The sequence below is a fragment of the Topomyia yanbarensis genome, chromosome 2 (genome assembly GCF_030247195.1).
Source record: "Topomyia yanbarensis strain Yona2022 chromosome 2, ASM3024719v1, whole genome shotgun sequence".
NCBI lineage: Eukaryota > Metazoa > Arthropoda > Insecta > Diptera > Culicidae > Topomyia > Topomyia yanbarensis.
This window is the reverse complement of record NC_080671.1, coordinates 331251958-331267142: the sequence shown is the minus strand read 5'-3', so window position 1 is coordinate 331267142 and position 15185 is coordinate 331251958. Positions and strand designations below refer to the sequence as shown.

The following is a 15185-nucleotide window of genomic DNA, read 5'->3' as shown; positions in this document are numbered from 1 at the left end:
CCAAAGAATAATTCCATATTAAATTTGCAAAAGGGCGAATAAGATTTGTAAACAAAGTTTTATTTTGATAAATTCTCTTAATTTACTATAATTTCGAAGAAGAAAACAATTGAAATTACTTCTACGAAGGGTACAAATTTACATTAACGCATATTTCTCATGAAATGCCACTCTGCAGCAGACTAATAAGCGAAACAAGTTTGTTTACAAAAAACACTTTCGCCCTTTTGACGAATTAATATTGAATTTTAACAGAGTAGTAGTATTTCCTCGTCTGCGCAAACTATCGCATTGATTAATGTTGACAGCTGCGCCTTTTACCGTTTCCAGTTTCCACACAACATTCACGTACGCAGACAAGCAGCGTAAAAAGCTGACGATGAACCGTCGGATCAGCAAGAAACCATCAGTCATCAGTGGGACAAAGTGAACGTAAATGTAAAAATTATTTAATATCTTCCATCGAAGCAGCGCACGTAGTCGCAGTTTTCCGATAAAAAGTGGTGTTTAACTTTTTTTTCCTGAAAGTTGAAGTTGAAAAATCTTCCACTCGCGTGGGTGGCCAGAGCCTTCTGGCTGGGAATTGGGGGTATTTGTAAAATAGTGCTATAAAGTGTCGAAATTTCAAGTGTGCTTGAGGCAAGAAAAAGTTATTTCATAGAAAGATAAAAATTCCATAACGCAATCTGTGCAGCTTGTTCCTCGGAACGAAGTGAAATCCCTTCCGATAATGGTCCCAATCAGGAAATTATCTGCTGCGCTGGTGATTGCTCTAATTTGCTGTGTTTTACTGGTGAATGGTTTCACATTGCAACAGCAAAAAGGTGTCACCCCTACTGGGGCCATAATCGAGGACGAAAGCTTTCTGCAGAATCCGCATTATGAAAGCAACAACGAGTTGCAGGATCTACTGGCACGGCTCCAAAAGGATCATCCGTCTCTGGTGAAAATCCACAATGTTGGAAGTTCACTAGAGGGACGACCACTGCTAGCTATTGAGATACGACCAAATATCGATCGGCCCAGGCAACTGCTGATGCCAATGTTCAAGTACGTGGCCAACATGCACGGCGATGAAACAATTGGTCGCCAATTGCTGATCTATCTGGCACAATATCTGGTTAACAACTATGACCACGACCCCGAGATTGCAGCATTGATCAACAGTACCGACATTTTCCTAATGCCGTCGATGAATCCGGACGGATATCAACGGGCCAAGGTAATTGGAATGGTAAACACCACAAACTGAACCATATTGAACGATAAGATCGTCTGTGAAAGCAAAATTCGTTGCACGTCGTTTATGACGTCAACACCGTGCAGCGATGAATTTTATGGGGATGGGAAGAAGTGATTGTGGATTCAATATAAGCGATTCTCCCTAACGGCGTGCGTGGGTTTCAGACTGTAGGCTGAATCAATTGAGCGAGTGTGTTTGTGTTGAGATTCAAATAGGTTTTCAAATTGGTTTGCATTGACATTGAACAGCGGAGCAGACGAAAAGGACATTTACGATTCATGCAAGAAGTGACATTGAAGGTTTAGCAATTTTCGTGTTTGACCTACCTACGCTGAGGCATCATAGTGTAGAGCAAAAATATCGTGCATTTGGTAGACTAATTATTCATTCGACACATGAACTTGCAATTTCAGATCCAAAACAAAACAATATGGATGTTAAAATATTCAATTTTGCTGTTGGTCATTACACATTAAATTTTATTTGTGTTTCGGAAGAGCAAATTGAATAATTCAAGTTTACTCTGTCCATTTATCCTATATTGGAAATTTGTTTCAATATAAAGAATTAGAAATGTAGAACAAAAAAGGTTTACATTGTAATTTATTAATCATAAAAAAATGTCTGCCAGTTTTTAACTCTACGTCAGTTCAAGGAAAATTATGTAATAACAGAAGTACATATTCCAGTTTAATTAAGTCAAATATTTTTAGTGCTAGTTTGAATGAACCTAAAGTTTTCATGATTTTGGTGGGTAACCTGTTCCACTGCAATGTAGAGGTGTGCGCCGCGCCGCCGATTTCAGGTAAAGGTCGGCGGCGCGCCGGCGTCACGCCGATGTGCCTGCTATTTTCACATGCAATAGTCGGCGCGGCGCGGCGGCGGCGGCGTGGCGCACACCTCTACTGCAATGCTTCTTTACCAACAAGATTTTTTTTGCTGAATGTATGTGATGGTAGCAAGAAAATCCTTGCTAGTTCCATCAATTCTCGCTAAAGATGCTGCATGATGTATTGCGAAAATGTCTTGTTCCTCGCTTGACGGAAGAAACGGCATATTCGATGACGATAGTTTTCGGCAAGATCATGGTCGAAAATTGCACTACGACTCTTGGTTGTCATTGTCAGTACGGTTCTATCACATTCGCCCGAATGACATTCGCCCGAAAGTCATTTACCCGAATGACGTTCGCCCGAAAATCATTTACCAGAATGGACCATTTACCCGAATGTCATTAACCCGAATGGACCATTTACCCGAATGCCACCAACCCGAATGGACCACTCGCCCGAATGTCATTAATCCGAATACCACATTCACTCAAGCATAATATAAAATCGGCAATTGACTAGTTTAGTGACTTTAGTGATAGAAGTCCGATTTTAATGCGGTTTTTTTGCCAAAAGGATGTATTTAAACCTAAATAAACCAAATCCGAGTGGGAAATGTGAATCCTTTAACCAAAGTTTGATAAACTGAACAATAACAAATGAGCTTATACAGCGGAGCTAGTGTGATGCGGCTTGGGCGCATATCCGAGGCCGAGGATCCGCAGCGGCGCAAAGCCGCTGAGGTTCCGTTGGACGAGGCGTTGATTCACCCGTCGCCGGAGTTATAAGCAAACCTGTGATCCTCTTGTTTGCCCGGTTTACTCAAACATAGAGACTGTAGCTAGTTTAAAGCCGACTGAGCGGCAGCGAAGTCGGATAGTGCACCAGAAAGCGATGTGGCGTAGCCACATTAGTCAACCGTACACTGACTAATGTGGCTATGCGGCATCGCTTTTAGGTGTACTATCCGACGTCACTGAGGTTCTGTTGCCAACGCCACAAATGCTCTTCAGGTGCAAACTGATGCATATAGGACGCAGTTGTCAGCTCGAGCGGCGAAATCTTGTGATAAACCGGACAAAATAATAAGAAATCTTTCGGAAACACACTCGATCGAGGTAAATATATATTAAAATGTTCTGTTAAGGCTCAAGTTACCTCAAAGCTTGGTAGTGTGCGTAAGAAAAATTGTGTTCAGCTCTTAGATTATCCATTTAAGCCTTTTTAAAACTCTAAAAGAAAAATATCAGTCGATTTATTAGATCGTCACGATTCAATTCATGCAAAATACCTGCTGGAAAAACCATCGGCTTAGCTGAATGGTGCTTTTGAAAAAGTGGCTGTGATTTTTTCATTGCGCAGTTGTGTTGCGTACCCCAGCACGGTGTGGTAGTGTGACAAAAAATCACAGCCACTTTTTCAAAAGCACCATTTAGCGAAACCGATAGCTTTTCCAGCAGCTATTTTGTATGATTTGAATCGTTGTGATCTAATAAATTGGTTGATATTCTTCTTTTAGAGTTTTAAAAAGGTTTAAATGGATAATCTGGTGGCAAAGCTGAACACAATTTTTCCTACCCATACTACCCAGCGTTCAAATATAACACATGCTCAAAAAAGGTAAGTTGAACCTTAACGAATTGAATCAATTAAATTAGTAATTATATCTTGCATGGTGGAAGTCCATTTGGAGCAACACTGTTAGTAAATAGTAGCTCATAAATGTTATGTGGCGAAGCTAGTGTGATGCGGCTTTGCCACAATTACCGAGGTCGAGGAACCGAAGCGGAGTTCCATACTCCGAAAACCTGTGATCCATTGGTATGCTTGGTTTACTGAAACATAGGGGTTGATTCCTTCTTTAAATATGAGCAGTTCTTTGAGTTTGTATACCAAATACCCCTCGCAATCAAACCGGTGATCCACTCGTTTGCCCGGTTTACTCACACTTAGGGATTGATTCCTTCTTTTAAACATGAGCAGCTCTTTTCCCACAATCAGGGGTTGATTGCTTCTTTCAAACATGACAAATCCTTGGATCTGCATGCCAAATAAGTTTGCAAAGAAACTGTTGATCAACTCGTCTGCCCGGTATACTCAAACATAAGGGTTGATTCCTTCTTTCAAAACTAGAGCAATTTCTTGAATCTATATACCAAGTAGCCCTCTACGTAATATTGGATTTCGAGACAGGTTGATTCTTCCACCTAATTCACGGATGATTCTTCCATCTAAACCAAAGTTTTTTCAGAAAAATAAAACAACTTGGTCATCAGACAAAATATTCGGAAGATCACCGAATACAACTAATTTACAAACAAGTTGTTGCCTTAGCTTTCTTGCCCCATCACGGTATTCCAATGGAACTCGAAGAATTGAGGAAAAGTTGTCCAAAGGCTCTCGACGATTTTTTGGATTACATTAGTAAAAATTGTATTTTTGGTAGGAAGGAAACTAATCAAAAAGTTTCTCGATAACCGTTCTTTGCCCCCCGCTTCGTGGTCAGTTTTCGAAAATGTATCGACAAAAATTCCTAGAACCACCAATAATGTGGAAGACTAGCACAATAAATGGAACGGTATGTTAAGCCGTGAAAAATCTATGGTGTGTTGAAGCGATTGCAGCTTGAAGAGAAAAACCCTTGTACGTATGTTTTACGTACACTACAAGCGGTACCAACAGCTAAAAAGTCTAAAAAGAACTTACGAAAGGATCTAAAACTGGAAACCCTAGTTAAATCATACAAACCAGGTGATTGGATTAACTATTTGAATGGTATAGCTTTAGTGTTATTTCTTCATAGCATCAAATGTAATAAAATTTGTGGCATATTTCATCTTAATAAATTAAATTTTTTCGATTGACATTTCGATGTTTTTCGGGTATATGAAATTCGGGCGAATGGCATTCGGGTTTATGTTGCATTCGGGCGAATGTCTTTCGGGTGTTCGTGGCATTCGGGTGAATGACATTCGGGTTTATGTGACATTCGGGTGAATGACATTCGGGTTTATGTGACATTCGGACAAATGTCCTTCGGGTAAATGGCTTTCGGGCGAATGTCATTCGGGCGAACGTGACAGAATCGTCAGTACACCTTTAAATGAAAAAAATCGATAGGAAACTTACTCGTGGAGATCAGAAGTTTCATGTAAATATTCTGGTTGCAGTTGAAAACTGGAAAATCCATCCAGCGACGATCTATTTAGTATTTTTTAGAGCGTTATTATTAAAAAATCGGCTTAAATACCGATATATCGGTATATCCGGCAAGATTTACTGTTTTTTTTTTAATTTTTTTCAGGACGTCTGACGATACACTGAGATAATTAATGGAGCGGTTTACGTATCGATTTGTCTGATTTAAATCAAGGCTAGGGTAATCGGAATCATCTTTTTGTCAAGAATACTTTGTATTAACATGGTTATACAATACCACTTTTTGGTATTGTTCAGTTTTGGTTTTCAGGATAAATATGAAACTTGATCAATACTTGTGTATTTAAATATGTTTTAACAACATTATCAATTATCCGTGTCGATAAAGTAGGTTTTTATACTCACTCTAATTATATATTGATTAAGTTTCGTATTTACTACATAGCATAGCTTAATCATGTCAGAGAAATGGTTATTGGCTGGGACCGCCCGGGATTTTTGAAAATGTATCTCAAAATGGCAATTGGTCCTCTATTGCACAATGCAGACAATATTTGTATGTTTGGAAATACCACTGCATCATACGAAAAAATTGGCATATTTCAGGGTTTTTTTAAACAATATAAAATTGATTAAATACTTTCAAGTAATCGAATTGATACAAGCGACGTTACATATATACTATCACATGCGACATACAAAAACCCACTCGATCAAACATGTTAATATACAAACGCTCGAGCCTTTGCGATCATACTCGCGAAATTACATAATTACGCTAGCACACCTGATCGAACACGCTAACATACAAACGCTCGAGTCGCTTGCGATGATACACGCGATCATGGAGTCCCTACGTCTGCTCATGTAAACCATACACTCAATATCACATTCAGAATCACGGCCCGCTGCAATTGGCCTTAAGCAGTACATTCAGGTTTTTTTAACGCGAGGGATACAGGTCGCGTGAATAAAAACCGCGTAAATTTCAAAATTCGTGTACATGAAAACCGCATAAATTTCAAAATGCGCGTAAATGAAAACAACGTGTATTTCAAAACCTGCGTAAAAAATTCCGCGCTGAAAAACGCATAGAAACCTGAGGTTATTTGGGAATATTTTGGACGCTATTTTTCATCCCAAATTCTCAGATATTTCGGATAATTCTACTCCATTTTGATGTATTATAATTTCGGAAGGTTAACTTAACCATTGAAGTTGGAAGCAGATATTAGGCCAATGTTCTTATAACATATGTACCAATAAACACTGCGTAACGGCGCCGGTGGTTGAGTGGTAAGCGTGACCGCCACTCATTCCAGTTGGCCTGGGTTCAATTTCAGCCGAGGTGTTGAGATTTTTCTGGGGTGAAAAAATCTGTGGTTCACGTCTTCCTTCGGAAGGGAAGTGTAAGCCTGTAAGCCGTTGGTCCCCAGTCCATGAAATTGGTGGATCGATATTCTAGTCCAGGTAGTGGAATCACCTCTCTGGCGTCGGTAAAGAAGAAGTATATCCAACTTCCTATACTCTACTAACAAAAAAAATATCCTCCTCCCGTGATACTTGTGGAGTGCGCAGAGTAGTGTATATAATACGGCCTCTAGCAAAAGCAAGTATCGGACTTAACAATCCTTCCGCGATCATCTACGTTCGGGCCTGGCCAGCGGTCCGGTATTGACAACTACCAGGAAGTTGCACATTGATGAAAAAGATGTTTCGCTAATCCCAAGCATAAATTATCTACACTGATTCCCCTGTGCAACTTCAGCTAGTCCCGATCGATAACGGAGTAGCTAGCAAGCAGCCCCAGGGGTGGTCGCACAAGCTCAAGCTTTCAAGCAAGCTCATATGTACACCACCAACAAACACTGCGCGTAATCATTGAATTCGGTACACATAAAAATGACTTTGATCGAGAAGACATTTTTAAGTGTAGGGTTGCTCGTTTGTTAAAAAATTCTCAAGATTTAAAGTATTAAAACACCATAACTAATTAAATTAAAAGAACTCAAATGCTCAATCTACTAAGAATTTATTTTCTGATACCAAGGATTCAAAAATTTTAAAAAACGTTAGTTTCGTAGATCGACGTACAAACGAGTAATGAGAAGTATCCATATGCATATGAACATAGCATTTGTACCAAAGGTTAATTGTTCTGGTAGTCTTTTTTATTCGTATATATCTGTTTACACTGACCCAGAAATCTGTAGTTTAACATGGTTTAACGGATGACGTCTGTGCTGAACTAAAGGCAGAGTTATCAAAAAATAACCAGCAAATTTCGCACCTCGCCAGAAAGGTTTCAACAGCCACTCCAGTCCGGCCAAATTCCGGTACATCTCGACCACCTCAGAAACGTCGTCGCGAGGATGGTCCTGATCCGAGCAGTATTCTTGTCGGCGGTCGAAAGCTAGTCGATAATAGCAACATTCTCACGGTTCCTCCTCCCACTCCGTTGCTCTGGATGTATCTTTCCCGCTTTCATCCCAGCGTTAGCAAGGAGACAGTCGAAAAAATGTCCAAAGAAGGGCTAAACTGCAACGAGGAAATAAAGGTCATTCCGCTTGTTAAAAAAGGCATAGACGTCAGTACTCTGAACTTCATATCTTTCAAAGTTGGAGTTCACCCAAAGTACCGTGAAGCAGCTCTTAACCCTGACACATGGCCGCAAGGCATATTGTTCAGGGAATTTGAGGATAGCCGTACCCAGAACATTTGGTGCCCACCGACTGATTTTCCTACGCCTTCGGAAGCCGCATGTATTCCGCTAAGTCAACCCGGCCCATCAACCCTACAGAGGACTCCGCAACGATTGGCAATGCCACTATACCAAGCTACACCGCCATTGTGAAAGAGTGTCGACGCTGATCGCATACTGGGACGCAATGCAGTTGGTACAATGGAAGCCCTCGATCCCCCCGCTACAGTCGAGCCCTTGCAGCCAGCGTTCAGCAGTCGTCCCGGTCCTGTATGTGTGGGTGGAGAAGGGGTCTTCCAAGCCGCCTTTCTCGGCAAGTATTATACAAATTGTAACGATACAACGGTTAAACCGATTCACGCTTCTAGTTCATCGTCCAACATTCGCCGTAAGCTACTACCGTCCCGTTCCTGCTCTCCGCATCGCTCCATCGGGGTTCAACGCATACTGGGACGCACCGCAGTTGGCACTATGGAAGCCCTCGAGCCCCCCGCCACAGTCGAGCAATTGCAGCCAGCGATCATCAGTCGTCCCGGTCCTGTGTGTGGGATGGGTGAAAGGGTCTTCCAACCCGCCACAAATGGCAAGTATACATCTGATCCGAACACTTCAAGCGCTGATGTATTCTTCGCTTCCAGTAATTTGCCTTTTGCTCTAACATCTTGTGACGAGATGTCAACTATTTCTGTCGCCGATGATGATCGCTGCATTCTGGAGCGCGATGCAGTTGATTCGCCCTCTACAGAACCTGATCCGTCATCCAATAACATCGAGATTTACTACCAGAATGTTGGTGGCTTAAATTCATCAACGGACAGCTATTTGCTCGCGACCACGGGCTGCTGTTATGACGTCATCGCCTTAACCGAGACGTGGCTCAACAACCGTACTCTGTCTCACCAGGTGTTTGGTTCAACATTTGATGTCTTCCGCTGTGATCGCAATGCCCTCAACAGCCGCAAGACATCAGGTGGTGGTGTACTCATCGCCGTTCGCCATGGTATAAAAGCCCGAGTGATCAACGATGAGCGGTGGGAGAGCTCCGAGCAAGTGTGGATATCAGTGAAACTTGCCGATCGCAATCTCTTCCTGTGTGTCGTGTATTTTCCACCTGACCGAATTCGTGATTACAGCCTGATCGATGTACATCTTTCCTCCGTTTCTTTCATCACCTCGATCGCTGCCCCATCTGATGATATTGTTATACTGGGCGACTTTAACTTACCTGGCTTGACCTGGTGCCCAGCAAGTAATGGATTTCTACGATTGGATATCGAAAAATCTGTGCTTATCAACCATCTTGTATGTCATTAAATGGAGTTTTAGGCACCGACACTAAGGAAATTTGCCAATTGTTTTCCGACAAATTTTCAAGCGTTTTTTCCGACGAGAACCTTTCCCCACAACAAGTCGCTGCCGCTTCAAATCTAACTCCTTCTCTAGGACGAACCATCAACCGAATTTGTGTCGATAATGCTGCCATTCTTGCAGCAAATTCCAAGCTGAAAGCATCTAGTTCCCCGGGTCCAGATGGCGTTCCTTCTATTTTTGTCAAAAAGTGCATCAGCGGGCTTCTTGAACCACTTCGGCAAGTCTTTGTGCTATCACCCAATACTGGAACATTCCCTTCCTGCTGGAAAGCAGCGCACATGTTTCCAGTTCACAAAAAAGGAAACAAATCGAACATTGACAATTATCGAGGAATCTCGTGTTTAAGTGCAGTATCAAAACTATTCGAGCTGGTTGTCTTAGACCCTCTTTTCTTTCACTGCAAACACTACATTGCAGACGATCAACACGGATTTATGCCTAAACGATCGACAACGACTAACCTGCTCTCGTTCACAACATATGCAATGGATGGATTCGCTGACGGATTGCAAACCGATGCTATTTACATGGATCTATCTGCGGCCTTCGACAAAATCAATCATGATATCGCAATAGCGAAGCTGGACAAACTCGGTATTCATGGACAACTTCTGCGCTGGTTTCGTTCCTACCTCGATGGAAGGCAACTCCAAATCAGCATTAAGGACTGTCTATCTACACCATTCTTCGCTACATCCGGCATCCCACAAGGAAGCCATCTCGGTCCAGTGATATTCCTCCTCTACTTTAATGACGTCAACATCAAATTACAAGGACCCCGCCTTTCTTTTGCCGACGACATAAAAAATTTTCAACAAATACGGGATAAAACCGATGCCGAGCTTCTTCAGAGGGAATTGGACAGCTTTAGTACGTGGTGTGATCTAAACAGAATGGTTTTAAACCCGAGCAAATGCTCAATCGTTACGTTCACGCGGAAACGCCATCCGATTCAGTTTAACTACCATCTCTTCGACTCGAGTATTCCAAGACACTCTAACGTCAAGGATCTCGGAGTCATCATGGATTCGGCACTAACGTTCAAACCACATACATCATCCATTGTGGATAAGGCTTCAAGACAGCTTGGGTTCATCTTCCGAATAGCGAAAAACTTTAAGGACGTATACTGTTTAAAATCTCTCTATTGTGCGCTGGTTCGCTCAACACTGGAATATTGTTCTGCTGTTTGGAACCCTTACTACCAGAACGGTGTCGACAGAATCGAGGCCATCCAACGCCGGTTCATACGCTTTGCACTCCGACATCTTCCTTGGCAAAACAGATTTCAGCTGCCGAGCTACGAAAACCGTTGTCAGTTAATACAGCTCGATACTCTAAGCATCCGGAGGGACTGCTCTCGAGCCCTGTTCGTCTCGGACTTACTGTCTGCCAGGGTGGATTGCCCTACAATCCTCGGACGCCTCGATCTTCAAGCTCGCGTTCGAGCTCTGCGCAATAACTCTCTTCTGCGAGTCCCATTCAGGAGAACTAACTATGGGCGCCAGGGCGCTGTTACCGGACTCCAGCGTGTGTTTAACAGTGTGGCGACGGCGTTTGACTTCAACCTGACAAGGAATTCGATAAAAACTAAAATAATTCGTATTCTGAAATGTAATTAGTTTAAGTAACCACCATTGGGGCCAAGGGGTCTGTTGGTGACGGTACAACAAATAAACAAACAAACAATGGTCAAAAATCCTCATCTTCCAATATTACGGCGATAGCTCAATTGGAAAAGCGTCAGTCCGCTTAGTGTCAACAAAGATTTCTTCGTAAGATGGAGTGTAACAAAATAAAACTTATCAATCGATAGAATTGAAATCACAAGGGGGAACAGGTTTTTTTCTCCAACTAATATTTTATGCATCGCTAGATCTAGTATATGCATGTCACCATAATCTGTATGGTTCTTGAATGGTATGTTGTCAACACGCAGAAAAAATGTATTGTAGATATAACAATATTCTGGTTCAAATTCAATAATAATTATTATTGTCTCAAGGCTAATAATATTCATTAATTGATTCGATTCATAATATTGTTATTTCTACAATAAATTCTGGTTTTGACGTTTCTAGATTTTAATCACATTATCGGTTGAATCAACAATAAAATTGTTGAAACGATCGACACTCTGTTATAGATCGAATGATGTGAACACGATTAGTTCAACAATATTCTGTTGTTGAAGCTATGATCAATATAGTAAACAATTACTACTGAAATGTTTGTTTCTTTTCAATAAAAATGAAACAATGTTTTAAGGATTCAATTTTTATTTATAATTAAACCTTACAAAAGCTTACAGTTGCCAGACAACTTTCAACATTTCAGGGTTGTTCCGAAAGTTAAAAAGATAATGTTACTGTTATTATATTTAAATTATTTTAATATTTATACTTACCCTGAGAGCATCTTCTACGTCAGTACAATTGTAGCACTAGCACCGAAACTTGTTGTGATTGCATTGTGAATTCTGTGGAAATAGAAATTTGACATTTAGTAAAGGAATTGTGATGCTTTTGTATTGCTTTTCTTACTTACATGGGGAAGAAAATACGTACCGTATATATAGAATACACACAAAACTACACAGTGCACGCTAATTTGGTACTATGCAAGACCAACATAAAATCCAATTTGGTTGAAGTAAAAATAATATTGTTAGTTCAACAATAAAACAATGTATACTTAAAAATCGATGAGTTTTGAATCAATAATAGAGTGACGATTCAAATCAAAAATCAATTTTGTTTGGTTTAAGCGTTTGAAATTTCGCTGCGTGAAAATGTATATGGAAAACAGCACATTTTGGTATGGTGACTGTTCTTAACAACCCGTTGTTTGTATGGTCGAGTATGAATAAACGACTCTGGTTATGTTCGATATTATACAAGGCAATGGTTAATCTATTGTCGAACGAACCATATTGGAAATGGTTTTAAAACGATTGATGCTATAGTTGGCATATGGCACACATTTATGCGGGTAACCATTCGATTGGTGAGTATTTCAGCGATACTGATTTTTGCCTTTCTCAATAGAAAGGTATTGCAATTGCTCTGAAAACCGACTTTTTAACGGAGGCCCGGAGGGCCGAGTGACATATACCATTCGATTCAGTTCGTCGAGTTCGGCAAATCTCTGTGTGTGTGTATGTGTGTGTATGTATGTGTGTGTATGTGCGTCTGTGTGTGTGTACGCGAACACAATCTCACTCACTTTTCTCAGAGATGGCTGAACAGATTTTTACAAACTTAGTCCCAAATGAAAGGTGCAACGTTCCCATAGGCTGCTATTGAATTTCTAATGGATCCGACTTCCGGTTCCGGAATTACAGGGTGATGAGTACGATCACGCAGAAAATGTCGATTTTAAGAAATTCTGCAATGAATGTATAATGGTGAAAATTTTTCAACAATGTGACCACAACTGCTTCGATTTGTAGTACTAGGTCATTAACAGCCATTCAAAGTCTCTTTAGTCACATTGGCCACCATCATCGGTTCCGGAAGCTCCGGCGGAAGTATCCAAATTCAGACTAACAGTCACATCGGTTTCTCGGAGGTGGCTAGACCGAATCAACCAAACTTAGTCTCAAATGAAAGATGTTGCGTCTCCGTAAATGGCTATTAAATTTTATCCCCAACCGACTTCCGGTTCCGGAGTTACGGGTTGTGGCGTTCGATCACATAGCAAATTGTGATTCAAACCGATACTCCGATGGACGCAAAAAAGGTAAAAATTTCGCTAAAATGTCTCTCAAATAACTTAACTTTGCAGTTCTATGAAATGCGGTATTGCGTCCCCGTAAATGGCTATTTAATTTCATCCCGATCCGACTTCCGGTTCCGGAGTTACAGGTTGTGGCGTGCGATCACATAGCAAATTGTGATTCAAACCGATACTCCGATGAAAGCAAAAAAGGTAAAAAATTCGCTAAAATGTCTCTCAAACAACTTAAATTTGCTGTTCTAGGTCACCGACGGCCAAACAAACTTTCGTTGACTACATTGACCACCATAGACGATTCCGGAAGTGCCCGGGAAAAGCGGCCATCTTTCAAAATTTACGAACTCACATCAGTTTCCCGGAAATTGTTGGGTCGATTTTCACAAACTTAGTCCCAAATAATAGCTATAATATCCCCACAGATGTCTATAAAATTTCGTACGGATCGCTTATATGGGTCCGGAAATATAGACTAAATCGTCCGGTCTCATATGAAATTCCCATATAAGTCAGAACTCTAATTTCAGAAATCGAATTCGTATTTTTGATGCCAAACATCTTTAAAATGCATGAAACGTCGAGATTTTATGTTATCTCGAAAAATTTTTTTTTTATAAAATTCGACTTTTTGGGACTTTGCCGATTTTGCACCTTTTTTCAGTTCAATATTACCGTGGCTGTTTTTTTCTTTTTCAAAATTTTAGAACTCGAATAATGATTTATTTTCCTGTATATAGTTGTCATGTGATGTATAATAATAAAATGTAATATATGCATTTAAAAGCTTTTAATGAATATAAACAACGCACACATTCTCGTGATTCATGATTGAGAAAGGCACAATTGCACCGCTAGGTGGATTAAAATAGGTTTTTGTCTAAATATTGTTCCACCGGGGACAGCGTGTATATTATGATTATCAAATCCCAATAATTAGTGTTTCGTGAGAGTTCGATAACAAAATATATTTTTCTGGGTACATTATCAGCCGGTTCATATCCTCAGCAAACCTAGTAATTAAAACTTTGCTTAAGTCGGATGTTTTATTGCTTTTAGCATTGAAAAAGCTTTACTCTACTATATGGGGCTGGGGCTAGGTGTAAAACTAAAATCGAACGGCGTCACAAAAATGTGGCATAATTTTAAACTACTATAGCGCTGTTAATTGTTGATGGATTTGCGTCATTTGAATAATAATCGACTCAAAGAAGTCCAACTTAAAAAATGGTTGCAAATATAAATTGGTATTTCAATTCACACTATTAAAAAATCCGTATTATTGTGAAAACATTGGAAAAATGTAAGAAAACAGACAAAGTTTTCGCTTACGTTTTGTTAATTGTTGATGGATTTCATGGTTCGAACACCAATCGATTCTGAAAATTGCCAGTAAAAAATTGTTATCAAATTTATTTGTGTATTTTATTAGCACTCTATTGAAAAATCCGTAAGTATGCAATAAATGTGGAAAACATATGCAATTTTCACAAATCTGCCCAAAGCTTTCCCTAACACGGACCTCATCTCGACATTCATAAGCGTCCTACACATTTCATTGCTTGATATAAAAGGGAATGTTTTTCACCGAATTCCTTCATTGCCATGCCTGCTCTGCTGGCAGACGCAGAACCAGTTAGATTATCGCCATTATTGCTCGTAGGATAGCTGTTAGATCTTTCATTTGAACACGATCTACGGAAGGGGAGCGTTTGTCTGTGTGCGCTGGAAGGATTTTGTTCGCATCTTCAAACGACGATGTCGGAACAGAAGCGAAATAGCGAATTGCTAGTTTATGCCGTGCGTATCAGCCGTGCAGACAAGGCTCAAATCGTTATATAGGATTCTCGTCCCGTATCCCAAAACATAGTTATGAGGAAACCGTCCTTATTAGGACGAATATATGATGGAAAAATAATTCAATCAGAAAATTCCTTTGATTTACTTGTGTTAAGTTTGTGCTTGTTAAGACTGTACCTTTATCAGTGAATCATAATATACATATGCAAATATTCTACAAAATAATAATCTACCAACCCGATGGTTTCGCAAAACCTTTCCCGATCAGAATGAAATAACAAGATTATAACAGAGCACAATTTTTGGAACATATTATGTTATAAATTAGGTCTCGTTAGTAGTTAACCCT

General features: G+C 40.3%; 1 protein-coding gene across 1 annotated transcript in view; it reads left to right on the top strand.

Moving 5' to 3' along the window:
• Nucleotides 1-307: 307 nt before the first annotated feature.
• LOC131683918 (carboxypeptidase D) overlaps nt 308-15185 on the top strand; it is an 80405-nt gene continuing 65527 nt past the window's right edge. The window contains exon 1 of the mRNA XM_058966328.1: nt 308-1222. Coding sequence (XP_058822311.1) covers nt 731-1222 — 492 coding nt within the window. The 5' untranslated portion in view covers nt 308-730. The remainder of the gene's footprint in view (nt 1223-15185) is intronic.